Raw genomic sequence first — 27,601 nt, forward strand, 5'->3', positions numbered from 1 at the left:
CTGTCCCTGAATAAGAGAGTATGTTTGCTCATTTGGTTCATGTGTTTCTATTTCTAACTCGGTATTTGTTTGTTTTTTCTACTACAGCCATTTCCGTTTCCAGTCATCCCTATTTTGGCCGGGCAGATGATGAAGATTCAATGTAAGGACTGACTTTAGATTATTCCTTCTACCGAGCTGGCTCTCAGTATTCAGCAATATCACAATGATTACATCTGCAAAATAGAATCTAATTAGCGTTCTAATTGGTAAAAATATTTCCACGTTAGTTGAGTCGTGATGACTATTGTTTGAGCCAAAGTTAAATTATTGAGTCATTGTACCAGTCAGGGTGGACTCAGGGCATGGAGGTACATGACAGCGGTATTTACCCCTATTTGATTTTCTAAATAGATTTCCCTGAGCTTGCACTATTGATCAGAGTCCCAATATAATGAGTGTTTACCCTGAAGGTGGCACAGAGGTGGATTGATTCTACCCCACTTCCCAAAATGAGTTTATTTAAATACTCCACACTGTTTTAGAGACCCGGACTGCAAAATCTGTGCTTCGGTGTTTGCTTGCCTGTATATGTGCAAACATGTAAGGATGATAATAATGCAGAAGATAATAATCCAAGAAATCCTAATCACAAGTATTGAGCTGACATGGTGGCATCATGAAGCCATTTCGCTACCTAGTTCCTTGATTTTTTCAGTTAATTTGGTGTAACAGTTATGTTTGGTAATTTCACAGCTATTTGCCTTCTTAGGTATTGCAGCGGATGCATGTGCACATGTGCTCCTCACTGGTGCGTTGATTTGTCTTGAGTTGCATGAAGCTACAATAGGCTTGTTACTAAAATGTCTATTTGCTTAGCACGGGAGCTCTGACTTTGTTAAAAACACTACGGTTACACTACGGTTACTGCTGGCAAATTTGCTCAGTAGCTACTCCGTAGTTAGCGCTGCCCTCAATCGCCCACCAAATGTCCCGCTTTGCTATTCTCTTCCGGCTTGATGACACGGCCAGCTTCATCCTCATCCTCACAGCTGCTGCTCTTTCCGTTTGGTCGTGTGAGTTGGGCCCCGGCCAGAGGCGGAAGTATTATATCCGCATGTAGGGTGGGAAAGAGAGCTTGGGGGGTGAACAGGTAGCGGCTTGAAGAAAGTTTGAGAGATTGCTCTGGGTTGAAGTGTAACTAAGGCATCTAATTCTCAGCTGGTTGTCTGCAGTCTGCAGCCTCCCAGCAGCAGCACTGGATTACAGACTACGCAGCAATCGCAGTGTGAAGTGTTTTTTTTATTACAGTTCTTATCTTGTGAGTTGCCGGGCAGAGCATTGCGTTTAACAAAGCTGTTTGTTCAAAATGCCACTTTTGAAGTAGGAGTTTAAAAGGAGTCCGGTCCATGCAGGGAACGGCATGATAGCTGTTCCCATCCTTGTGTCTCAACCTGTGGTACTGCAGCCTCGTAGCGGAACGCAAAGCAGTTCGACCAAATTTAGCATGCAGGAATATAATGGACTTCAATAGAGTTCACTAGTTCAAAGGACGTGGCTGACAGCTACTGATGCCAGTTTTGTCCCTTTTTGTGTGAACGATTGTACTTTTTCCTCACAGCATCCAGGGATTGCTCCAGATCATGGTGGCTATGTGTGTGCTGACGGGTTATTCCATCACGACAGCCAGCTTCGCCATCTATGAAGTCAACGAGCACCACAGTGGCTCCAAGCAGCTCCAGCACATCTCCGGCATCAGCGAACCCTTATACTGGGCTGTGAACTTCTTCTATGACATGGTAACGTCCTCTAATCCCCACACAACAGGAGAGCCAAACAACAACCTGTCGAATGTAGCCCAAAACCTGCTTCTCAAAATTGTGCTCATTAATGTCATTGTCAGATTTAAATAGCACATGCAAAAACATTTTAAACATTTATAGTTGGCTAATAATGTATTCATGAATTTATTCATCAAAGTATACTTTTATCGATTGGTAACAGATTTGAAGTGAATGACGTGCCTTTGTTTTTTTTTTATCCACAGATCATATATCTGATCCCCGTGACCTTGACTATAATCGTGATTGCAGCTTTCCAGGTTCCAGCATTCACAGATCGGCAAAATTTGGGCGCTGTCACCGTGCTTCTGGTGCTCTTTGGGTGAGGGATTCGGCCCCACAGAACCTCTGAATATAATAACGTATTCTAGTATTATTATTGGTCTTTTTTCAGGACATTATTGACCAAGAACCTGAAAATGAATCTAGCCTTTCAGAGACAAAATCACTGTACTAACTACTTTTAACCCAAACATTTTTTTCAAGTAAGACAATAATCCTTAGCATACACCCAAGGACAATATAAATGCTCAGGGTAATTTGATCAATTAAAGTTTTCTAAACTGTCTATTATTATTAAATATACTATTTTATAGACTCCGGGTATGTTACTTTGTGATTTACATCACTGAGCCTTAGGAGGCTTCTGCTCTGCAAACACAAGCACAGCTCAATTAAAAAAAAAATCTTGCAAACAAATGATGGCAGTACTGAATGGCAGATAGAAAAACACCACCAACATGCTTGTAACATGCTCTTACATTACATTACATGTCATTTAGCTGACGCTTTTATCCAAAGCGACTTACAATAAGTGCATTCAACCATAGGGTACAAACTCAGAAGAACAAGAAACAAGAAATTGCAATTTCCTCAAATAAGCTAATTTACAATTTGCTATAGATGAGTGGCGTTATAAGTACAATTTAAGTGCTGCAATTTGTTAGTCTTTTAGTGGTAGAGTCTGAAGAGGTGTGTCTTTAGATGTGAAGGCTCTCTGCAGCCAGTGAAGAGAGCGGAGGAGTGGAGGAGTGTGGGAGAATTTCGGAAGGTTAAAGACCAGTCGAGCTGCTGCATTCTAAATGAGCTGCAGAGGTGGAATGGCGGTAGCAGGGAGACCAGCCAGGAGGGAGTTACAGTAGTCCAGGCGTGAGATGACAAGAGCCTGAATCAGTACCTGGGCAGCCTTCTGAGTGAGAAGAGGACGTATTACCCAACCAGAGAGCGGGAGATTGAGGTGAAGGGGATCAGGCACCAACGGTTTCGGTGACAATAACAATATTGACATATTGTGTTCTTACAACACCCAGATTTTTAATCCAACAATGAGATTTACATTTTGGGAAAGGTTCCCAACCAATGAGACGGCTTGTTTCCCCACAGCTGGATTGTTGTAATTACCATGATTCCCTTCAAGTCGCTGAAATGTAGTCTCATATCTTTCCGGTTACTCACGTAGACCTCGTCCTGAGCCCTGTGTGCGCGGAGGCCAAGTCAGCACTCTGATTCGCATTTATCAGACAGATGTCTCCCTCCCAAGCAATGAATAATTACAGTCTGTCAGTTGGCGCTCACCTGGTCCGCTCTGCAGCCTTCTTGCTTCTGTTCGTTATGGCTTGGCTCCCGCAGTCTGCCTATCCAGCAACTTTTTTGGAGGGGGGGGCATGGCATGCTCCGTCTCTGTCTGGCTCTATTTGTTTCTGTTTCTCTCTTTCCCCACCCTACTTTTCCCCTTACTTGTCTTTCCCCTCGCTCTCTGGCTTTCCTTAGTACAATAAAAAAAAGGATGTTCTGCAACCAGGAGAATAAAGAGGGAAGTAGTTAATCTACCTCTCTTTTGGCGTCATGAATTAATGTTTGCCCTCCTCACGGTGTGCTATTTTTAAACCTTCCTCTTCACTATTCTGCCTATTTTCATCAAGCTCACGGCTGCCCTGTTAAGTCTGTGAAAGGCCTGATTCACTTCAGTAAAAAAAGGAAAAAGTTTAAGGTCATGTCATATTAGATGTTGCACCTGTGAGGAAGGCTGGTTGGATTTTTCATATCCACTTTGTTTGTCTCTGTTTGGAAGCAACGAAGAGAGAGCACAGGAGGGCTATGCTAATGTGGCCGTGTGTGAAGTTATTTTTATTTGATGCTGGGTTTAAAGTATCCTGTCATTGTCAATCCCTCAGGTGGTCTACATTCCCCTGGATGTATCTGTTATCCGGCATCTTCAAGGACACAGAGATGGCCTTCATCTCCTATGTGTGCATCAACCTCTTCATCAGTGTCAACACCATCATGTCCACCTCCATCCTGTTCTTCTTGAGTGAAATTTCAAGACACAACCATGAGGTCAGTATGAGCTGCCAGAGTATGTGAGGATGCCTTTTGTTAACAACTGAAAATCTGAAGTAGTTAAACACACTCGAACCCAAACGTGTGACTGCTCAGTCCTTGTTCCTGCATTGATATGAAGTAGCAGAGGAGAGACAAGGGCAAACGTACCTCAATAAAAGAGAGGATTAGAATCCAGGATGAGCTGTCAGCACTGCAGACGCTGTTTTCATGTCCTCTCTTCTCACTCTTGTCTATATATTTTGTGTTTTTGTGTCCATGCTGCAGTTCATCAAGGGGATCTTCGACAGCCTCAGCCAAGCCTTCCTCATCTTCCCCCAGTTCAACTTTGGGAATGGTTTGATGGAGCTAGCCAGGAAGAACATGGCGGTCCAGCTGCTCAGTGGCTACGGCATTGACGCCTATCAGAACCCGTTCTCCATGGATGATGGCCTGGGCTGGATGTTTCTCTCCTCTTTCATCCAGGGCTTGGTGTTCTTCACGCTGCGCCTCCTACTCAACAAGTTTCTTAAACGCAAAATCAGGTGAGAAAAATGGATGGTGTGGTGGTAACTCTGGCGGTACACAACCAACCGTGTTGAAAAATGCATCATACATCATTTAAAAATAATTTGAGAAAACTAACTAAAGTGTTTCTTTTTTTATTAAAAAAACAATGCAAGCCCAAAGTATTGGTCATTGGCCATTACTCACAAACGCACTAGATAAAATATTGAACATATTTTGCAGGGATCTAATATGGGCCAGTAAGCCAGTACCACAGGTGGCCTGTGGGGAGGAAGATGAAGATGTGGCAACTGAGCGCCTGCGTGTGTCCACTGGAGCGGCCAGCACGGATGTTCTGCAGGTCAACCAGCTGACTAAGGTCTATCAACACCTCAATAAGAAGGTCCATGCCGTCAAGAAGCTCTCTGTGGGCATCCCTGCTGGAGAGGTAAGCCTTTACACCTAATAATGTATATCCATCTTAGTCAGTTAGATGGTGATTAGGGAATCCTGCCATTTCTGGCTATCATCAACCTCTTGTGATAATAGCTGTAATTCTGTAATCATCTAAATCATTTGTCGCTTTGTGCAAGAGAATAGCCAAGGCTTAACTTACAATGCAGCTTCCTGTTGGTGTTTTCTAACTTGCAACACAGTTGTGCAATATGACTCCAGGTTGCATCCCTCAGCGGGGTGGCGGGCTGGGTACTCGTCAAGTGCTTTTGTGCCATTCTGTAGATTGCAATATTGGCCATTACAGCTGTTGTCTGAAAGGTTTCAGGATCACTAAGCAATGTGTGTTTGTTTGCAGTGCTTTGGTCTGCTGGGAGTGAACGGAGCAGGAAAAACCACCACTTTTAAGATGCTGACTGGAGATGTCAGCCCAACTGATGGCACAGCACAGATCAGGGATTGGGATGGGTAAGCTAATCATTCAATTATTTGTTAATTATCACATACATGCAATGCAAAACTGGGGGAAATCTACTTTGGATATTATGAAAACTTGTACCTTTTTAGTAAGAACTTTGTTTTTGCTATCCCTTTTCTTCAAAATGTTAACCAAGCTTATTTTTACCTGCACCATAGACACAGAAAGATTGGGTTTTACGGGAAAAATTATTTCATTTATATTATTGTAATTCAAATTTAGCTGGCTGCAGACCATATTTGATTTGCTTTTCTACAGGTGCATAGGTATTTGTCTAATGAAACAGTGCTTAATTATATTTGCATGGAGCAAATATCCACAAAGCCACAACGTGATAGTGAGTGGTTTGGGTTATAGCAAGCAGACACTTCATATAGTACCCATATCTCAGACTCTCCTATACAGGTGTAAACTGTTCTCTTTTCTGCCCGCCTACAACAGCTCTGTTGTTAAGCTGTTTTCTGGGTACTCCCAGCAGGCATCAGGGCTGATGGAACTCCGTACACCTCCATCTGCCCTGATGCCATTTAAGAGAATGTGTCTTTCTTTGGTGTGTTTTCCCCTAGGCGGTTGGTGGACATCATGGAGTGCCGTAACAAGGGAATCAACATCGGCTACTGTCCCCAGGTCGACGCGCTGGACAATCTGCTCACTGGAAAAGAGCACCTGTACTTCTACGCTCGCATCCGAGGCATCTCAAATAAGGAGATAGACGGGGTAAGAAAGCCCTGCAGACGCTTGAGTTGCTTTTCAAAGCTCCGGGTAGCGGCAACACTGGCCACAAAGTTTTACGGGATCTGATATAAATTCAAAGATGCACTCCAACTACAGCAGTAGTAAATGTAAATGTTGATGCTTCCTTGCATCCCCAATCGGAGGGTGTGACATGTTGAGTGAGGTGTGCTGAATGCTGTGCAAAATGGGAAAGCTTTTGTTGTCAGCTGGTGCAATTCAAACTTCACAATCAAACTGATGCTGTATGCTTCAGTGCAGATAAATTCACATTTAAACGATACTTTGATGATGAGAGGATTTCATTTGACGTGTCACTTTAGCACCGTTCTTCTCATTTATCTTTCTGAGAGCTAATCAATCTTGCATCTCTGGTGATTACGGAGTGTGCCTGTCTTTCACTTCTGCTGTTGCCGTTAAAGGAATCCGTAGAATAATCAATCACAGATGAGTGATTTCTGATTTCCCATCATGAACATCGCTCCCCCATAAATAAAGAACCCAAAAAGAAATCTCTCTCTCTCTCTCTCTCTCTCTCTCTCATTCATATATATATACTGTATATATGTATGTCCAAAAGATGTAAGGACATAGCGAATCTAAATTGTATGCAGAAAAAACATCACACTTTGTTTGTCTCTCCCTCCAGACCTTTATACATTTTAGGATCCAGAACCACAAAACATTGATTTTCTCTGACTATCTCAGTCATGTTACAGAGTCATGCACACAGACACAGTGAAGCACAGAAATGGATCTGTTTTGCTCGAATCGGCGTTGCTGCTGTTTTTATAGCCCCTCTTCTCTGGTGAGGATAGTGACAACAATGGTTACAATGGCCGCGGCATCGGTGTCGGGCTAATTCACAAAGATGAGGTTATATATAGAGTTCCTCTTATGTTGCGTCCCACTGAGAGTCCCCTAGCTGCGGATAATGAGACAAGCCTTAATGGGGTCATTTCGCATTGACGTGGTTTTGTCAGGCTTAATGAGCTGTTACATCAAAGGTGATAGAAAGCGGCTTTTATGAGAGAACATAAAAACAACATACTATATTGCAACGTGACGCAGTCCATTATATGATATATTGCCAGTGCTCAGTGTTTCCCCAACCATTATACCCCCCCCCCCTCCACGCCCCCTGAGAAAGTCTGGAATTAAATTATTATTGTTTTGTTCCCACGCACGGCAGTTCCGCCCCGCGGACAGACAACGAACCCCCCACTTTGGCCGCATGCCCGCTACTAAAGCAGGAAACCTAGGGGAAAACACTGGTGCCAATAATTCAAATTCAGCTAATGGTACTGTATATTTTACCCATGTAATGTCCTACAGTATGTTGTAAAAAACCCACAATAAAGGCAAATCCTCTCACAGAGAACAAGCAGATAATCCTAAGGGAACAGAGCGATCTAATGCATTGGTTTTCCTTATTGATCTTGGTTCCCCAACGTTCCTCAATGTTTACCGATAGGAAATCACCTAAAGCTATTTAAAAATGAACAGCGCAATATTTTAAGTGACTAATGGGAGAGAGTGGTTCATTTAATATTCTGAAATAGTTTAGAGCCATTTAGGTGTTTTGTTAATTCCTGCTTTCAATGTGCTTAGAATATATTCATATGCAACAAATACCCCAAGACAGCCCGGCGCCTAAACAGAATAAACTTACAAGGTCATTGTTACCATCACTGTTGTTAAATATATACGTGATTAAATATGCATGGGTGTGTGACCGATAGATGCCTCAGTCATGTGGGGGCGGCTGGACCAACTAAGAGGAGCCAATAACATTAAGCCAATACGTTGCTTAAAAAAATGGCCACCCTTTCCCTTCAGAAAAGCTTTGTGCAAATCCACCTATACTTTGATCAGGTGTGTATGAAGATATTGGATTTCCTCCTCAGAGAGATCCTCCAGTTGATAGATTAAAGGGACGGGAAATGATCCTCAGAGTAGATCGGCTGCAGCCTTGGTTGGAGGATTGAGAGCAGAGAGCAGCATACTGGTCGGTGGAATTCAGAGCGGTCATTAAGTCCCAGCGTCTTACCACTGGACTATTACATTTCCACTACATTGATTGTCCGTTTGCAGTAGGTGAATGGTTTCGATCGCCGACCATATAAACTCATTTGGAATAAGACAAAGCCAACATTGTCCCTTTTTTAATCTTTTTAACCTTTCATATCACATCAAACTGCAAATATTTTTCATGTTGTGTTTGTTATTATGTTCAGCTCGTGTATAATCCTCCTTTGTGTTCTCTTTTAAAGGCGGTGGACTACCTCCTTAAGAGGCTGGAGCTAATCTACCATAGAGACGTCATCACTGATAGTTACAGTTGCGGCACCCGCAGGAAGCTCTCTACTGCGCTGGCTCTCGTCGGACATCCTCAAATCCTACTCCTGGTGAGGACACACCTGCTCGTAACCCATTCAATTGTCTAACTCGTCACCTGACAGCAAATATGAAACTAACTATGTACAACTATTCCCCCTGAAGGACCGTTGAAGTAAAGTAGATATTGATCCCCTAGACTTGAGAGATCTCATAAGGCTAATTAGCTTGTTTCTACAGGCTCACCCAAGGGAGGTCTTCCCTGTTAGCTTTCAATTTTTCTTCTACCACAGGTCTCCATTAAATTCTCTTTTGTTAGTTGTGCCCTCAGCTCATTTTTTTTTTCTCGTTCTCCATACTTTATTTATTTCCTTACCGTCCCGCTCTTTTTGCTTTGTCCATAACAGTTCCCTGCCTATGAACTGCACACTGCTTGCAAATACACTGGCTTCCTTAATGTACTCCTTGTTTTCCTATTCCTGTCACAATCTCGATTTCAACCTTCCACTGATGCATTCACACACCCTAATAACCTCTTCTCATCCCTTCTCTCTCCGCAGGACGAGCCAAGCTCTGGCATGGACCCTCGCACCAAGCGTCACCTTTGGAAAATCATCTCTGAAGAAGTGAAAGGAAAATGTGCCGTTGTGCTCACTTCTCACAGGTTAGTCTTTTTAATTTAGTGTGTATTTTTAATAGACTGATAATTATGAATCGGTGTTTATAAGTAGTGTACCAAATGTATGTTTATATGTATTATTATTATTATTTCTATATGTCAACATTCATGGCTAATCGCTGTATTGTATGCTCAAAGGCTCCTAGTGTGACCTTCTACTTATCTCTCTTTGTCTCTATCTCTCAGCATGGAGGAGTGTGAGGCACTGTGCAGCCGTCTTGCAATCATGGTGAAAGGTCAGTTCCGTTGCCTGGGCTCCCTGCAGCACATTAAGAACAGGTTAGTGACCTCTGCTCGTCCCACCATACACCCATAACCTCCTATTCTTCCCCTTCTGTGGTCCTTTCTTGCATTGGACTCTCCACAGTCAGACATGTAACGACACGGTGCTTTGTTCGCAAATCTCCTTTGTGCAGGTTTGGCAGCGGGTTCACCGTGAAGATGTACCTGGCCGATGCCTCCTGTGACGCAGAAGCAATCACTTGCTTCATGCGAGACCGATTCCACAGCACATACCTAAAGGTGAACTTTGCCAGCAATTTAAAGTAGTTAAGAGTACTTGGTAGATAACTCATTTCTTTCTAAAGAGTCTTCGTTTTTATAATTAAAGTCCCAGCTATAGCAGTAAGTCATGGCTACGAGTTTGCTCGGATCGGTGCGGACGTTTTTTTACTCCGTTCTACGAAATTCTGTTAACACAAACAGAATATGTATTATTTAACCCTCCTCCATGCATTCTGTCTCAATACACAGGACCAGCACTCCAACATGGTGGAATACCACGTACCAACTGCTCCAGGGGGGGTGGCTGACATCTTTGACCAGCTGGAGTCAAACAAGAATTCCCTGCAGATCAAACACTTCTCCGTGAGCCAGACCACACTGGATGAGGTGAGAATATGAAACAGGGCATAGAGAGAAAGAGAGCGAGAGAAGGGGTGGGGGACTGGCGTGAGGCTTTGCAGAGGTGGGGGGTGGCAACGAGGGACAGAAAACAGGGACAGGAGATGAGAGACCGGGGAGGGGAAGCGGGGACAGAACAAAGCTGAGTGGGAGTGAAAGACTTGAGTGTAAAAAGTTTAGAAGCAGCCGATGGAAGCTGACAGAGGGTGTGTGCCTGGAGGAACATGGATGGAATATGGGTTCGGAAAGACTCCATCATCTTTATATGCAGCCAATGCTGATTTTCTTCAACTACTCTGCCCTTCTGGGGCTTTGGGATTGGAAGATACCATTGGAAGAATACAGATAGGGGGATTGTGGAGGACAACAGCAGATTAATAAAAATGATACTTATGAGAAAAATAATTGTCTTTTATATAAGCATGACACTTAATGAATATTGCTGAACTTTCAAAGGTCTTCATCAACTTTGCCATGGGAAATATCACCATGGAATCCATATCCCTGGACGGTGAAGGAGGACATTATGACCTGGACTCCATCAAGGCAGAAGAAACATAGAACTAAATGCCAATCTTTTCTTTGCCATTTCTTGTCAATATCTATTGTGAAACAAAATGCAATATCTGTCTGTATTAAATCTGCAATTGCCATGTATGTTAAAAAAAGAATACTTTCTGCTCTAAATTATACTGATTATGATAAAGGTGATGCATTTAAGTTCTCTGTCAAACCACACACATGTTTACCTTTAATTCTCTTGATTTTATTTTAATGAAGGATGATAATGATTTAATGAAGAATTATAATGATTTAATCATATAGGGAGTGATGTTATCTTTGGTTGGGGCACTGAAAACAAAAACACATTATTTTTTAACTAAGAATGATATTAATTTTACCTTAATGTTACATCACCTTAAAGCACTCACATTAAATATAAAAATATATAAATTCTTTTTTAAATTAATTTCTTTAATGAAAATGCATGGCGGATTCAATTTGGCAAAAGAAAACGTTTCAAAACATCCTCAATATGCAGATTTTCAAGTCAATAAAACTATTAGAATTAGTATAATGAACATGTAATAGACCTTCCCCATCTAATGGGCCAATTCTCAACCAAACCGAATGTGTCAAGCATATTTTTATCTATTTATCTAATAAAGATATATATCAAATGCAACTGCTGTGTTTTTCTTATTGTACATGCTTGCATGCTTATATTTTGGCATTGGATCACCTTCAAAATCTTTGTATTTTCAGTGTCCTGAAATCAGTGTCCTGATGAAGACAACATAGAAGAACTATCACACAAACCTGTATTGCAGAAAAGCCAAAGTGACACGGATATCAAAAAACTGAAAACTCAAATAAAACCTTTCCTTGAAGCCTTGCATTGAGGCCACAGTATGGCATTAAAACTGACCCTCATGCAATTTGAAAAACAAATATATTTTTGAAAAATATGTTGAGTACATGTACTCAACATTTTTCATACACCTGACCGTTGTGTAAAATATGACACAAATTGTGGATAATGCATTGAGCTATGTTTCACATCTCTACCGGGCAAGCAATTAAAATATTACAAAAATGCACAACCAGTCAATTCCCAATGTTTAAAGTTCCTAACATCATGCCCGGAGGGGGCGTGCCGAATCTGACGTCATACGCTGACCGTCACACTACTTCCGTAAACTCTCGGCGGGAGATGCAAGTATCCCGGAAGCGAGCTCGGATTGTTTTCCAACCTTAGAATCATCACCGAAAGAAACACACACACACTCGTCGGTCCTAATGATGGATAACGACGTTCTGGTACGGAAACACGACTGGGAGAACACGAAGGAAGCCGTCAGGAACTTTCGACGGCTGCTACTTTGCTCCAAATGGTACGTGACGTCAAACGTTACCAAAGTGCGAGTAATGTTGGCCGCGGTGAGCTACACGCTAACACCATATAACGACACGTTACGCGCCCGACAGTCAAACTGACCTCGGTTTATTTTCAATGGAGATTTCAACTATGCGTCATTATCGACGTCGCGTACAGCCACGCGTGTGTTTTTATGTTGTTGTTGTTGTTTTTTTAGCCAGCTGCATCAGCCTCACGCAGTCCCATAGTACAGCTGCATCCTCGCAATCCCGTCGATTTTCAAGCCAACACAATTGGAACTTTTGCACAACACTAAAAACACACGGAAAGTCCAGAGACAGCACGTTGTTCCCGCGTGCGGGACCGTTGCACGGAGGGATGTGGATTTGACACCTTGGGATGAACATAAAGTGGGTGGTGCAGGTGCTTCTTTGTGACTGCCGACTACTTGTAAATGTGTTGTTTTTTTGTTTTGTGTCTTCAGCTCAAATGTGATGACGGAGCCGGTGTGTCTCGGGGTGTGCGAGCATTTGCTGTGCAGGTAATCTAAGCTCAGCGAAGTCCACTTCCCTTTGACTAAATGACCAGTCTTCTGGTGGAAGTCTTTTACTTTTGGCAATTGACAGGTAGCGCCGATGCTGACTGTGGAATGACAACATAAGCGGCTCTATTTATACATCCATATGATACAGATACATTACTAAATAGCCGGCAATGCATGGTTTTCTTATAGGCAATTAACGTCCCTATGGGCATAAACCACGGCCTCAATCTATTCCTTCTCTTCCTGACTGAATGGCCTTAAAGGGTACATCGATAAGCTAATTGTGTTTCTTTTTTACTGAGCTCCTAATCCAGAGTACATGGTTTATTGCTCTCAGGTCCTGTGCGGCCCCCCGGGCGGGAGACGGCTGTGTGGTGTGTCAGAGTCCGGCTTGGGTGAAGGACATCCAGATCAACAGGCAGCTCAGCAGCATCATACAGCTCTTCTGTGGTTTGGAGGTCCTGCTCAATCCCGTAGAACAAGCAGGTAGATGGAAGCCATTCGGGAAGCAGCTCGACGGCGGAATTCACGCGTTCTCTTCCTCAAAGCCCCCCCCCCCTCCTGTCAATTGTTTACTGAAACATTTAACATTTTTCCTCTGCCGATCTAATCTCTGAATAATGTTATTAGTGGCGTGTTCCCCTGCTTTATTATCTTTATCGCCCATCGAGCATCGCGGTAATGACAGTAATTATGCAATTCAATTAACCATGGTAGTGTTTAGTTTTACAAGTAGGTTTCAGCTCTGACAAAGAACTGTAGGGTCGTTAACACGTGAACGCATCTGCAGGCTGTCTCCATTCAACCACAATAGCTGAAGAAGTCAGTTGGGCACTTATTTCAAATGTCTGAATTGTTAGCTGCAACAAAGTCTCAACAGATGTGAGATAAATACAAAGATATATATATATATATATATATATATATATATACACACACAGTATATAGTACTTTTGTTTTGTTAAAACTCTTTTCTTTTCTCACACCTCATTTCAGATTGCTCACTAGCCCAAAACCAAACACCACCCCAGAGCCCTGTCCTTAAACAAAAGAAGAACTTCAAGATCTGGTTCAGCCCACGCAGCCGCAAGGTACGCTGCGTTGTGGAGAAACATCCAGAAGACCCAGTACCAGAGATCCCGTCTCCTCGGGAAACGGCTGCAGAACAGCAGGACACCTCCACTGCTCAATGCCAGGACCTGTCGGTTTTCAATTTCACCTCGTCCTCCCAAGACTCTGGCTCATCCGGTTCGCCGAGGTCCAAAAATGCAAACGGAAAGAAGGGCTCGACCAAGAAAAGCGCTGTCCGCGGGAAAGGGTCGGCGCAAGGAGCCACGAGGACCACTCGAAGGAAGACCAAGCAGAAGCTGAAGAAGCACAGGCTGGAGGCCATAAACCAGCAGTGGGGGATCAGCGAGGAGGAGGACGCTTTAAAAGAAAAGGAGCAAAAGCCCTGTGCAAAAGAGCCGAGCAGGTCCAGTAAACGAGTTTCCTTCCTCAGCCCCGCCGTCACGTCCAAGGAGTCCCAGCCCAAAGTACCACAGGGGGGTACGGATGAACTCGGCCCCGGCAGGAGTCCCTTAGAAGGTGCCATCACTGTACTGGGCGCGCCGACCCAGCCTGGTTCGAGCATGTCGGACACAACTAAGAGCCCCGAGAGACGGGCGGACGCGTCTCCCCTGAAGCCCTCCTCCAAAAGAGCCAGAGTGGAGGAGAAGGTTGCCACGTTGGAGACCACGCCAAAAAGGCCCAGGGCTTCCCCGGGGAAGAGGACGAAGAGGAGAAAATCCCAGACGTCTCCAGCTGTGCATAACCCTCTTCCTTCAGATAGCCGCAGGTGTGATGAGAGCATCGAGAACTCAAGAGGGGAGCCAGGAGACAGCCCGTCTCGTCCGACCGCCGCCGGCGAAAAATCTCCATGTACTCCAGTGGCATCTGGTGGAAGACCCACCTCGGGCAGCCCTGCGTTTATGAAGAAGAACCACAAGGGAGAGACCCCGCTGCATCTGGCTGCTATAAAGGTCGAGAGGTTTCTGAATAATTCACCTTCCATCTCCTTCTTTTTTTTCTGTTGCATTTCTACATGCACACTGCAAAAAATGTAGTGACAACGCACAGAGCTAAAATGCAAAGCCCTCAGATGCTCGTGTTTTGGCTCGTCGAGTCGAACGTCTTGCGGTAGTCCTTGTAAACACGGAGCTAATCCCACTCTCACAGCATGATGTAAGGCAAGGTAATCGATGGCCCACTGTGGAGTGTGATTGCTAAACGGCAGCGTTTCGCCACCCCGGGATCAGCCGCAGTGTTTGACGAGTTGCATTCCGAGGTCCGAGTCGTGGCTCAGGTCTGCTTGTTGTCTCCGCTTCCCGCAGGGCGACGTAGAGGCTGTGAACACGCTGCTGGACCAGGGGGCTGACCCCAACCTGAAGGACAACGCCGGGTGGACACCTCTGGTGAGACCCAGGGACACATAAAACAGCTGTTACTGTGACCACTCCGGCAAAGTGTTTTAATCAACAAAACAGCTTTTGTTATATGAGCCTTGTTTTTCTACAGTTCTTGTTTGTTTTCCCCGGATAAAATGACACAAGCTGTCGTCACTTTTTACACACTGACTTTACATTGTGCCGTTTTCTATTCAATAGCTCAAGCCAGAAAAGATGGCTTCCACAATCCATCATTTGTTATGCAATATGTCTTGTGCTCTTTTGACAAATTCCCCCATGGTTTTCTGCCCAAGACATTTGCTCCTTTGAGTGTTTTGCTCCGGATCATATTGCAGCACTTTTCATGGTTCCTCGTTGACAAGATGCTCCACTCAAACTTTGAGTTTGTATTTGAGATTTTTTTTTAAAGCTACCAATAAGTGCTGTATGATCTAGACCTTAACCTGTGATATATGGTTTGCTATATAAACTCCCAAGAATCATTTCAACTTAAATCACCGACCTCACCTGTCATACTGGAAATGAATTAAAGTGATGGATGTCCATCTAGGACGCGTTCCTTGAACAAGGCTGTACTACGAGGAAAATAGAAAGCTGATCAAACCAAATAGGGTCCTCTGAGCATTACTTATTTTCTTTTTGTTGCAGCATGAAGCATGCAACCTGGGCCACCTGCTGGTAGTGGAGCTTCTGGTCTCGAGGGGAGCCCTGCTGAACACACCGGGCTACGAGAACGACTCTCCGCTCCACGATGCCGTGAGGAACGGACACCCGGCCATCGTCCAACAGCTGCTGCGGCTCGGAGCCTCTCGACACGTCCTGTGAGTCCCTTTTTGAGTGCAACAACAAACTTTGGTCGCGTGCTTTGTGTTCTATTCCCACAAACACCTCATAGAACACTTCGCCATAAGCTACGGTTGCAATATGTGTGAATATTGGATCGACAGAAATGTTACCGCCGCCGTCCGCAGAGTCAGACCAGCTCAAATGCCGACCAAAACCGAATATTTGAGGCTATTGGGGTTTTAATGGACCAGTGCTTCTGTTCGTTGCCTCAGTACTTGTACCCTGTGCAATGACAATAAAGTTGAATCTAATCTAATCTAATCTTCCCCTCTCCACCATCAGGCTGGAAGGGGAACGGAAGCACTGCTCACTCGGCCCTTTTTATTATCAAAGGCCGGCAGCGGAAGTCTGTGGGTGGACGTATGGAAATCGACTGGCGCTGATTAGTTCTTGGTCGATCAGCTGACGCCGTATCAGCGGTTCTGGCCCGCGGTGTTGATACACATCAACACGGCGAGGTGCAGGAAACTGGTCAACAAGGCGGATCAATAGAGTAGTTGATCGAGGTCGGCGTGTTGGTTGGTTAGTGCCTACCAATCTTTCTCTGTCTCCTCCCCTTTTTCACTCCACGCCGTTGGGGGTTGCTTTCTCTTCAAAAAACCTCTTTGCATTTTCAGTTGTTTGCATGTTAAAAAAAGAAGCAACCACTGGGTCTCTCCGGACGCTGCAACAGAAACGCTTCCAATGACACACACACATATATACTCACAGAAGAGGGAACCGAGACAAGGATCTGCCAAAGCAATCCATAATGGAATGATTGGCACCCACCTCGGGGGCTTTGGAAGTGCAGGTTTTGCAGAGTTTCATTGTCCCCCTGTAGATGTTTGTGTTTGAGCTCATTACATTTGAATGACTGGAGGGGACTTTGTTTATTAGGGACGTGTCCTCTAAATCATTGAATGCGAGTCCACTTTCTGTCGAACGCCAATGTTTAAATATTTGGCTTGCCGTGCAGGTTATCAGAAGCACTGAACAAAGTCAGGCAAATTGTTCAGTGAATACTAATTTGTTTTATACAGTCATTGATTCCCTGTTATCTCAAAAAACAACCGGTTTAAGCATTTTCTCAGACGCTGCACAGCAGTGCCTCAGCCTAAATACCAGTGCGGCACATTTGGACAGCCACCATGAGCCCGGCAAACTTAAAGGAAGGCGATAATGGGCTCAGTCCTGAAGACAGTCCAGTGCCCGAAGCACTGAATCCATACAGGCATTAATTAACGATTAGTCATTTCAAATGCATTGAAATGAATGTATTAATCACACGTGAGCCGATCCAGCCCTCTGGTATAATTACACCGCTCTCTGACTCAAACGACAAGCAATGACGCTCTCCAAATGCTTACTAATTATTGAAGAAACAAAATACCTAGTATATTGTCTGGATTAGGCAGTTTTGTCTGTATATTTAAAAAGGTCACTGCAAGTAGAGTTTTCCTATATGCACCAATACAAACAAAGTGACTGCCATGCGTTTCCATCATAAGACTTATGACTCCTTTCAAGATGGAGGCCAAGCAGTCGCCGTTCAAAAGGTGTGTGTGTGTGTGTGTGTGTGTGTGTGTGTGAGAGAGCTTGCATGGTTGAGGACAAGTACATTGGAGACGGATATGGAGATTTTTTTAAATCCCAAGAATATACATTGTAGCAGTTTGTGGGGAGATGCAATAAGGCCCAGTCAGTGATTGTTTTGTTGTGTTGAACTGAACTCGATGAAGACGTGGATCTCCTCCTGGTTAGAACCACCTTCATGGCTACAGCGGCCGTCCTTCAGAGCCACCGCCGCCTTCCTCCCACGCGTCTACCTCAAATACGCAGGAGCGGGTTTGTGAATTCAGCTGTGGGAGACACGCGTTATTCTTCTCCTTCAAATCTTCCTCTCACATGCAGCTGCATGAACCAGCTTGTGTGTGTGTGTGTGCATGATTATTCGTGCAGGGATGTTTATGTTTGTGTATGAAGTTGAGGGTATGAATCCAAATGAAATATTTTATGGACCAGTGGACCTATTAATTGTCCCCCAGGTGTTATCTTTGCTGACGCCTAATCTTTCGGAGACAACCTGCTGGGCTTGGGTCTTCTCTCCATCTCCTCTCCTCCTGTGTGTACTTCTGTTGTCTCTCGTCCCTTTTTCCTCAAGGTGCCCTCCGTCTTGTTTCATGCAGCTCTTTCAAACTCAAAAAGATTTACGCTTTTCTTGTTCTATATACTTGTCGTAACCGGGGAGCTGTCCCGGCTCTCTGTCCCTTTGCATAGCGCGGATTTTATGATACCGCCGATCCTCCGTCACGTTCACTTTGTACTCCGGCGTCTTTGTGTGCCGTGATTAAGTCTGCAAAGGTGGCGTCTTCTCACCTGGTGATTGAATTGAGGAACCGTGTTCCTTAAAAGGTCGTCACTTTTCGCTAATGTCACGCGGCCGTGAGCTTTTCTCTTGCCTGCAGTGAATGAAGTGTGCTCCAACAAATTAATAACACGTACGAGTGCACAGTGCCACAGAACATTGCAAAAAAAACATTTTTATTCTCCGAGCTCTGGAATGCCAAATCTATATTTTATTCAAATTTTTCTGTCCTACTTGGTTGCTTGGCGGTTTGAGAAAAAAACAACAACCACATTTTCTGAAGATGATGCGATGACAGAATGGTCGTCCTGTCGGGAAGACATCGCTTTTGGACTCGTCAAAGAGTTCCGACGACGCTGGGTTGTTGTGTCGCTTTGTCCCGTTGGCAGAGATAAAAAACATCTCCGCTGTGACTAACTCACATAACAGATACGTGCAACCTGGCAACAGCACCTAATCCCACATTTAGAGTCTTGGACAGTCTGCTCCCGTCGGCCCCCAGGTGGTCTGATGAAGACAAACATGTTTGCACCCTGCCAGTGACTTGACTATATTTTTTTTTTTTCTTTTTTTCTTCCAAAGCAATCAGCACGGAAAGCGGCCTGCCGACTACGCAGGGAGTCCGGAGATGCTGGCGATTTTCCGGGAAGCCCCAGAAGGAACCCAAAATGCATCTCCAAGCCCCTCAAGCGGTCTCTCCGGGGTACGGCCAGGCGATCCTCGCGCTACTAAGACTTGTGCATTTCTAAACCACGTTCTTCTGTCCCTTCTCCTCCCTTCTGCAGGGGAGCAACCGCGTGGGGAGGGATGAACCAGTGGTGCTTCTGACCAGCGGGCTGTCGCAGCCGGAACGGGCTCTAGTGGCCACACTGGGAGAGCTCCTGGAGGGGAGGACGGCGGACACCTTTTCCAGCCCAGGTTTTTTTTTTTTTTATGTTGTTCTTTGAGCCGCATCGGGTCCAAGACTCGTACGTCTGTTCATCGCTGAGCGCCCGTCAGTTGTCCACCGCCCTTCTGGATGCCCCGTTCTACTGAAAGACGTATGCGAGTATAAATGATAAGGGTCTGTATTCACGAGGTAGTGCCTCGCCTTAGTTATGTCCTTATGATTAGAAACACCAGCACCACGGGGATGGGATTTTAACAACATGGTCAAACTTCCAAGGCTTCACCAATTGACAGAGATGCTGGAGCGTGATCACTCCCGAAGGTTCCAGAGAAACTAACGAGTGCTTTAAAAGCCGCATACATCACCGCGCTACAACCACTCGGAAAACACCAGAGAAAAAGTAATTGAACTCATTTCTCATAAAGTGTTTGGAGTTACTGTCTGGGTGGTGAATAAGCACGGATGAAAAACGGAAGTGTTTCTTACCACTCGCCCGCTTCGGACCGGAGGGGGTTAAAGTTGCTGCTTTCGGAGGTTTTTTTTCTCATTTTGAACTCAAGGCTTCAAATGCACAGTCAATAAGCAAACTGAGAAGGTTTTGGCCTGCAGATATAATTATGTGCATTTTGTACTTGTCAACCATGCTTGCATTTAAATGAAGAGGCAATAAGCATCTATTTAAATTTTAATTATCTTATAATTATCGTCTGAAGCGCTTTATGAAATAAGCTGCAGCGTGGCCTTCTGTTGTGTTGCCGTGAACAGTTTGACATGTCGGGGATTAAACTTGCATATTCAGCTTGGTAAAAATACGTTTGTATGGAAAATAAACAAAAGGATCAGGAAATAAGGACGCATACGTTTGTTTCCATGTCGAGAAACGAGGCTGGATGCCCTTCGGTGTTCCGTGGAAGCACACAGGTGATGTTCTGTGCTCACCTGACCTGGACTGGGACGAAGTTCAAAGCAATCTCTACAATACAGTATCTAGATTGTGTATTGAAAGCCGGGGCGACAGCAACAGGCAGCATCTGTTTGTGTGTTTGTGTGGCTCCCAACTCATTTGTACTTGCTTTCAACAGGCCTTTTGTTTGTGTCTCCCTGCAGTGAGCCATGTGGTGGTGCCAGTAGGACACCTCCCCACCACCAGCTCCACCCTCCTTGGTCTTCTTGCTGGCTGCTGGGTTGTCAAATTCAGCTGTGAGTAGGAACCGTCCCGACTGCAGCGACACCGAAAATCATTTTATTCCAAATATCTTCAGTATAAAAATCTTTGCCTTAATGTCTGTCTTTCATGGCAATATAGCGACAAAAAATAACCACCCTACATTATCAGCAGTGCACGGTTTTCTATTCTAATGGTGTCGTTGGTGTCCTTCCTGCAAGCTCACATTTGTATTCAGTTGACTGAGCTACTCAAGGGGCCTCTGACCAGTTCCATCTGCACTTGAAGATATTTTTGCTGCAGTAAGGTGACTCTTGGCATAGAATACAGTCACAACTCTTATAGTCTGATATTGGACCCCACAGTACAAAATGTATCGGCATTTTGATGGGGTTTTTCCCCAAACATGATTTACCTGCTATCTGTCTATGTGACAAGCTTACACTTGTTGTCTGGGATAATTAATAAAACCAAATCTTTGGTGCAGTCATCTGGTGGAGCTCCTGACCAAGCCCCAGTGTTTATTCCTCCACAGTACCAGTTAGTGTGAGACGCGTACACCCAATCCTCTCTGCCCCCTAAACTACAACTAAATGTTTCTTTATTTCTTCATAACATTGGAACGTCCTCGAAAACATCCTGCAATTTTCAGTTACATCTTTTCATCGCTGGTCGAGGAGCTAAGGAGTTACCTACGCACGCTCACTGCTCCTCGACATCTTAACATTACCAGCGATGAAAAGGTGACCATCGGGCAAAAATGGTACGGAAAAAGGTTTAAAAAAAAAAAAAAAAACCTCTCCGAAAAATGTCTCCCTGGCCTCCTTTAATCAAGTCAACCAGTTATCGGGGAACGACTGCTTCTTCACAAGAATAAAAAATACTTTTTTTTCCCGTCTCCTTGGAGTGCCCTTGACCGTCAGTAGCATCGCTGCATTCAGAGTTTGCCTGAGTGGGATGAAGCAGCCTGCACTCTTGTCCCTCTTGAAGCCAGTTTGAGTGTGTTTGTGTGTGTGTGTGTGTGTGTGTGTGTGTGTCTGTGTGTGTCTGTGTGTGCGTGTGTGTTTATGGCTTTTGGTTGTTTCACTGTCAAAAGACTTTGTGTTCGGATCATATTCGTCCCGTCTCCGCAGGCTGAGCCTCTTGACACAGCTTGTCTCCGTCGTGACGGTCTCTCTGGCATCTTATCTGACTGTCGTTGTTTTGCCCGTGTTCTCAATGTCAGCTACGGCGATACGCCGTCGCCATCGACGACACCCGTGACCCTCTGTCGGTCATTGCAACATATCTTTCATCGAAGGGAGGCTTCATTGTTTTGAAAATCATCTTCATTCCGCTTAAGAGGGCTCCAGTGCCGCTAATAATATAAGCTAGGCTTTCATCAAACAATGGCTTAAACCCTCTTTTTAATCAACCAGCAAGTGAGCACGTAATGTATATTTTTTATCCCTTTCTGTCAAAGCAGGCGAATAAGTGTAACGCGGCAAAAAAAGGGAGTCACTGGCTCAGAGTGAGCCATCGCTCCCCGTCTCGATGGGAAAAACGTGACTGCGGGCCTCCAAAGTTGCACATCAGTCGGATCATAGCGTCCAGCTGTTGTCCTCGTAATGAAAGGACAGCGCCGCTTTCAGTTGCTCTCATGGTTCATTGAGGAAATGATTTCATCCGTCTGTTCATTCATTAACTGACTCAGGAAGGAAGGAAGGACGGCGGTTTGAGAAGTTTTTGTGAACGTAATTAGCAAATATGCTAATTTATGACGTGCTGTATTGTGCCAGGGTACACACACACACACACACACACACTCATTCAGTCTAATCTGTTCCTGCGAGTGTAGCCGGCAGCTATGTAGGTGCAAATTGTCAATAAAAATTGTTAGTCAAGCCAAGACTTGTGCTCCAAACTGTTTCACCTTCATCCTCGATGCACTGCAGTAGTGTCACCCATCTCGCTTAGATTTGCAACCTTTTAATTTTTTTCCAAATACCACAAACATGATCTCCAATAGCGTAACGTCATCGGGGGAACAGTAGGCTTGGCCTCTGTCACGTTGGGAGGCCTCTCTTTTTCTTATCGGTCACAGTTGGGGGTCATTAAAACGCGTTACTCTCTCCGCCTCTTTATCTACTTTTATTTTTTTTTTAAGGATTAAGAACAAAAAAAACCACTGTCAAACTAAACATTGCCGGGATGCCAGTTTTCACATCGTTCTAATTCGACTCGGAGACCTCAAGAGACGTGGAGATAGCGGCAGATTTCTGCTTAAGCGAGAGCTACTCAAAACAAGGGTTGCATCATTAACTCCATCACGCTCCGGGCGTCGTTCTCGGTCAACAACTGCAGCTCCGCCGATACTTGAAATCTTCCAATTTGTGCTAAAACTGACACAAGCTTTGTTATCCTCCCGCTTGCAATCTCCTTGTCACACTCTCTCCAAGTCAACATAATTAGCTGCGGCTTTAATTTCCTTCTCTCCCTTTTGATGTCAGGGGTGGAGGCATGTCTGCAGGCAGGCGAGTGGACGCCCGAAGCCGAGCACGAGGCGGGAGAAGGCGCCCAGCGGAGTCGCATCAACAGACGTAGCTTGGTAAATGACAAACGCTTTGGAGGAATGTGTCCACCATCTGTCCTTGACATAAATTAGTTGTTCGCGTGTGGGTTTTTTTGGGGTCAGCGTCGTTGAGTGGCATTCGATGAGGACTGGCTTTGTCTTTTTCATGTTTTGAAACTCATAAAATGGCCCTAAAATGGCATTAATTGTGTACAATCTATATATGGTTGTGCATTACGATAATTGGGCACACGTACCAAAGGTAGAGTAGATAATGAAATGAATGCAGTAAACTGCCAGCAGTGTCCGGGTGTAAAACCCGCTGCATTCTGTAAGCGAGCTGTCATTTCGGGAGAGGATGTAGCCAAAGCCGCACAGGAGTGTCTCCCAAACATCAACGACATAAATGTCTCTCAGCGGCGATGTCGGGAGTCGTGATATCGGCTCCCTCACTAGTCCCAAAGAAACCAGCCGACGCTTTCGTTGTCTCACACGGAGGAATTAAGATGCACAGGCAGGTGTAGACGTCTGAGCTCGTACACGCGTTTACACACGCTCACGGTTGTACTTGCTGCCAAAGATTCCTCCACGAAATCATTTCCAGTTTAGTCCTATTTAACAGATTGTTGGCTCATCCCGGTTGCTTCCCTAAATAATGAAATCTCCGTCTTAATCTGAAGTTCAAGGCACACAAGCGTGTGCAGGCATAAGACAAATCCAGGGAAAAGCCAAAGTCAACGAATGTGCTTATTAGAAACTCTAGCGGCCAAATTCCCGTTCATGTGAAGTGGTGCTGATGAAAATGTCTCCTGGCTCAAAGAAAGAGGCACAAAGCGCTCGGTAAGATGAGAGCCGAGATTCATTGGCAAGGAATCTTACTGCATTCAACTTTATTATCAACACAATGGGGTGACTTTTAATCCTTTTTCGCCGCTGTTCTCACAAAGGGCCGAGCATTTTTTTTTTTCTTTCGACTTAATTCCATCTGATCCCTCGCCGTTGATCTTCCGTAGCTCCCGCCGCTCTTCGACGGCTGTTTCTTCTTCCTGCTCGGCCGCTTCAAGGCGATTTCCAAAGACGAGCTCACCAAGCTGCTGCGGGAAGGAGGGGGACAACTCCTGAGCCGGCAGCCCAAGCCCGACAGCGATGTGACGCAGACCCTGAGCGCCGCCGCCTACCACGCGCTGCCGGGCTCCGACCAGGCCCTCTGCACCCAGTACATCATCTTTGACCCGCAGGGCCCCCACAGGCCGGCAGTGGTGAGGAGAGGGAAGGTGTGGTCAGCTCCCTGCACCTGGCTCCTCGACTGCATCACTGCCTTCCGTCTCCTCCCCGTGTCCGACTGTCAGACTCCGGTCTGAGCAATCCTTTATATGTTCAATGTCCTCCGTGTGTCGTTTTTTTAATATATGGGATTAAGTCAACACCAATCACGTAAACATGAAAACAATTATGTCTTTAGAACTTTGAAATTAAAGGGCTAATCCAAACACTTTGTTATCAATTTGTTTTGCAGAGGCGAGAGTGTGATAATGTCTCCAACATGTACAGTACCAGTCAAAGGTTTGGACACATTTTCTCATTCAAATCAATCAGAAAGTGTGTACAAACGTTGACTGGTACTGTGCTCACGGTTTGTAAATGAAAGTAAAACAAAGTCATTAAGATTGAAGGAAAATTCTATACATATTTTAAAGGATACTGTGTGAGCTGATCAGCTCGATCACTTCCTCTGAACTCTCCGCTTTGAGAAACATCAGAATCAGGCGTTTCTGAGACTGTATGGTCCTAAAAATCAGCTTCAAAGTCCTACGTGGTTTTCACTGCTTCAGTAGGGATCCTTAACAGATGCCCCGAACCACCGTAATGGACTCCATCCAAGGCAAAAAGGGCAGCAACTTATCTCTGCGCTCAGATACCCGGAGTCCTTCTGAGTGTATTCGTAAAGGTGAGCCCGGCCGCACTGCGACGGAAACCCCCCCCCCCTCAACCTCCCCTTCAGCCGCTTCACGCTCATCCGATTCGTTCGGTCATTAAGCAAAGCTGTTGGCCGCAGGTCAAGGTTAGAACGTGCTACTGGTAAATTGTTCCCGCTTCGCCATGAAACTCTTGACTTAAACATGAATCCGATTGTGCCTTTCCGTTCCCTCTAGTCGCTGTGGTTTTCGGAGTGGAAGTGCATTCCATAATCTGCATGGTGTTCACCAAGAATAGATAATTGCCTAATTGAGAGCGCTTTTCCCCCGAAAAAAAAAGCTCGATGCAGAGGGAACAGGATGGAATAGGAAAAAACAAAGCATTTATTTCTGACCTCGCTACCGCGCACTGTGCCTGCCTTTTGTTTGTCTGTGTGTGTGTAGTGTACGTTCCCCACTGCCAACGCCGGCCGGCCTTAAGAGTCCTTCTACTGGCCATCTCCCAATATGCCATTTTCAAAGGGATTAGTCTGGGATGCACCTAATTGCTATTGATTGCTGTGTGCTGCATAAAATTGCCTCCCCTTCCTCGTCCACGGCGGGTGGTGGGAGAAGGCAATTAGTAGTGCGGAGGAGATAGCAGCCCAGAGTGACGTGTAATGAAATAGAAGGCTGGAATGGATCCGGGCTTCGCGTCCTTGGGCTCGCTGAGCTTTACAGAAGCAGAAAAGGACATGGAGGTTCTTATTTTGTCTCAACAGCTTCCAGGGGAATTTTTGTTCTGCCCGTAGAAAGGTCACCTGGAGCTTTGGCGTGTTCGGGGTCGGGCCGTAAGGTTTCATAACGTTTGGTTGTAAAGAAAAGCAAATGGGTAAAATTCAAGGACATCTGCGCAGAGGCTCAAATGAATTATTTCAACTTTTCCTTCGCCGTGTCCCCGATTTCAGAGAAGAAAGGATCTACGTGTAAAAGAAATTCCACACTCAACTTTTGCAAATAACACTTACTTTTAAATCTGTTTTAACAAAATATGTTTTGTCGCGATCAATAATACACATTTTGTCATTTATGCTTTTTTTTTCTTTTCTTTTTTTTTTTTTTTTTTTTTACTCGACCTCAGATTTCAGAATACACATTTAACCTTTGAAAATATTTACATATGAACAACATGGGGAACACCAATCATTTTTAACTTTAAAAACGTTTCTCCTTGTTTCTTGTAGTGTAGAGTGAACCTGTGCGAGCATATGGTCGTATACAATCGTTATACAATCTTCATTTAAACCGTAAATCCAAATGTGTATATAAATGTCCCTCGTGAACAGACTCGTGTTGTCTCACAAACGTATACAGATGATTGTATAATAACAGTGTTTCTTTTCTTCGTATTCCGTCTTGGTTGTCAGGCACACTTTATCTAACAGTTTTTTTGCTGAAAAGAACAAAAACAAAGGACAAATAAAATCTTGTTTCCAGCTACAGTAAGTCGGTGTCTCATGGAGAGCGAATGGTATAACTTTATAAAAAGCTCATGTACAAGCCTGCGGTTTGAATGGTTTGAGGAAGGATGGGGGTCATTTCAGACTCTGGTTTCTTGGCAGAAAAGGATCAAAGACGGACTGCGCTGCCGGTCTGTCCTCCAAACTGCAGCGCTGCACATTTGGGAGGACAGATGTAATTCGGATGTAGTTTTGCTCAAAAACAGTTTTTCAAAATGCCTTTTTACTGTTTCATTAAATACAGCCTGTGTTTTTTTTTTTTTTAATGGTACACACAAATACACTGCGTGGATCCTTATCAGGTTTAGTCATTATTAGTAATTCCAATTTTTAATAGTTTAAACGAATTGTTTAGGGTCTCAACCTGCTTACAGTGCAGATTCAGATAGATGCATCCCCTACTACGGTCTCTAATCATCTAAAACACCCTTTGCATGGTGTTGCACCACTGCACCTGCTCTGAATATATCATTTGCTTATTTGACTTCACATCTCTCTTTAACCTTCCGCTCACGAGCAGCCCGGATCTCGACTGAGCTCTTCTGGAAAGCCAGTTGAGCGAGATGTCTTGTCTTCGGCTTCGCGTTGACAACAAAGTTGAACCTCTCCACTCCAACCTTCACGTCTAGTTGATGGCGGCGGCTGGTCGCCGACTAATTAAGCAGATGAGCAGCCGTGGCACCCCAGATTATTTTTAACGAATGCAATAGACTTTAAAAGCATGGAAGGAAATTGAATCCATGTAGCCGTGTTGTTTAGATCAATATGCTTTGATGCTTCTGTCAGGCATCATCTTCTACATTGACTTCTATAAAAAAAAAAAAAACTAGAAATCTTGTGTGAAGTGTATTCTTAGATGGATTTTCCTCCGTCCTTACCCCATTACTCCAAATGCACCCAGCCGGCTGGAGGAGGAAAACAACTATTTGTGGGTACTACATAACGCTACACTATTGCAGTGTGAAGACAAAAGCACTTAAAGCCGTCTGGGCTCTTCACACTATATAAAACCAAAGGCCATGCTTTGTGAATCTTATCTGGAACAGAAGCTATAAGGCCTCGGTGGTGGTGGTAAATGCCTCTGAGCCTTAGCACGCTCACTTCAGTCTAATGCCAACTTATTTTCAGATGCATGAACGGAATAATTCATTATTTGGCATCAAAAATAATTAGGAAGAAGGTGCTTAAAAACAGAACAAAATTAATCCTAAAAGATCTGGAGCACCAAGGCTGTGATTGATAAACAGTTGGTGTCAGTTTTGTTTTGAGTCTGCAGATCTCCAGCTAGAT

The 27,601-nt window shown here is 44.6% G+C and overlaps 2 protein-coding genes across 3 annotated transcripts in view; both read left to right on the forward strand.

Annotated features, from left to right (window-relative positions):
- abca12 (ATP-binding cassette, sub-family A (ABC1), member 12) overlaps window positions 1-11,414 on the forward strand; it is a 52,212-nt gene extending 40,798 nt beyond the window's left edge. For both annotated transcript variants that reach the window (XM_040201126.2, XM_078091328.1), the window contains exons 58-71: window positions 88-142; window positions 1,601-1,778; window positions 2,027-2,142; window positions 3,995-4,157; window positions 4,428-4,684; window positions 4,890-5,094; window positions 5,458-5,567; window positions 6,144-6,294; window positions 8,583-8,717; window positions 9,207-9,310; window positions 9,512-9,604; window positions 9,742-9,847; window positions 10,079-10,216; window positions 10,685-11,414. In XM_040201126.2, the coding sequence (XP_040057060.2) occupies window positions 88-142; window positions 1,601-1,778; window positions 2,027-2,142; window positions 3,995-4,157; window positions 4,428-4,684; window positions 4,890-5,094; window positions 5,458-5,567; window positions 6,144-6,294; window positions 8,583-8,717; window positions 9,207-9,310; window positions 9,512-9,604; window positions 9,742-9,847; window positions 10,079-10,216; window positions 10,685-10,789 (1,916 nt within the window). In that variant the 3' untranslated portion in view covers window positions 10,790-11,414. The remainder of the gene's footprint in view (window positions 1-87; window positions 143-1,600; window positions 1,779-2,026; window positions 2,143-3,994; window positions 4,158-4,427; window positions 4,685-4,889; window positions 5,095-5,457; window positions 5,568-6,143; window positions 6,295-8,582; window positions 8,718-9,206; window positions 9,311-9,511; window positions 9,605-9,741; window positions 9,848-10,078; window positions 10,217-10,684) is intronic.
- A 121-nt stretch (window positions 11,415-11,535) lies between these two features.
- Window positions 11,536-26,293, forward strand: bard1 (BRCA1 associated RING domain 1). Its single transcript, XM_040201127.2, has 11 exons — window positions 11,536-12,123; window positions 12,592-12,648; window positions 12,989-13,137; window positions 13,648-14,672; window positions 15,024-15,104; window positions 15,747-15,919; window positions 18,874-18,994; window positions 19,077-19,209; window positions 20,288-20,380; window positions 22,835-22,932; window positions 23,910-26,293. Exons 1-11 carry the CDS (start codon window positions 12,029-12,031, stop codon window positions 24,255-24,257), a joined length of 2,373 nt encoding a protein of 790 aa, XP_040057061.2. The 5' UTR covers window positions 11,536-12,028; the 3' UTR covers window positions 24,258-26,293.
- Window positions 26,294-27,601: the final 1,308 nt, after the last annotated feature.

This window comes from Gasterosteus aculeatus, chromosome 16 (assembly GCF_964276395.1).
Source record: "Gasterosteus aculeatus chromosome 16, fGasAcu3.hap1.1, whole genome shotgun sequence".
Lineage (NCBI taxonomy): Eukaryota > Metazoa > Chordata > Actinopteri > Perciformes > Gasterosteidae > Gasterosteus > Gasterosteus aculeatus.

Coding starts and splice junctions, on each gene's coding strand:
- bard1 (XM_040201127.2), top strand. CDS start 12,029: ATGATGGATAACGACGTTCTGGTACGGAAACACGACTGGGAGAACACG. Junction 12,124..12,591: donor CTGCTACTTTGCTCCAAATG/GTACGTGACGTC, acceptor TTGTGTCTTCAG/CTCAAATGTGATGACGGAGC. Junction 18,995..19,076: donor CCTCAAGCGGTCTCTCCGGG/GTACGGCCAGGC, acceptor TCCCTTCTGCAG/GGGAGCAACCGCGTGGGGAG.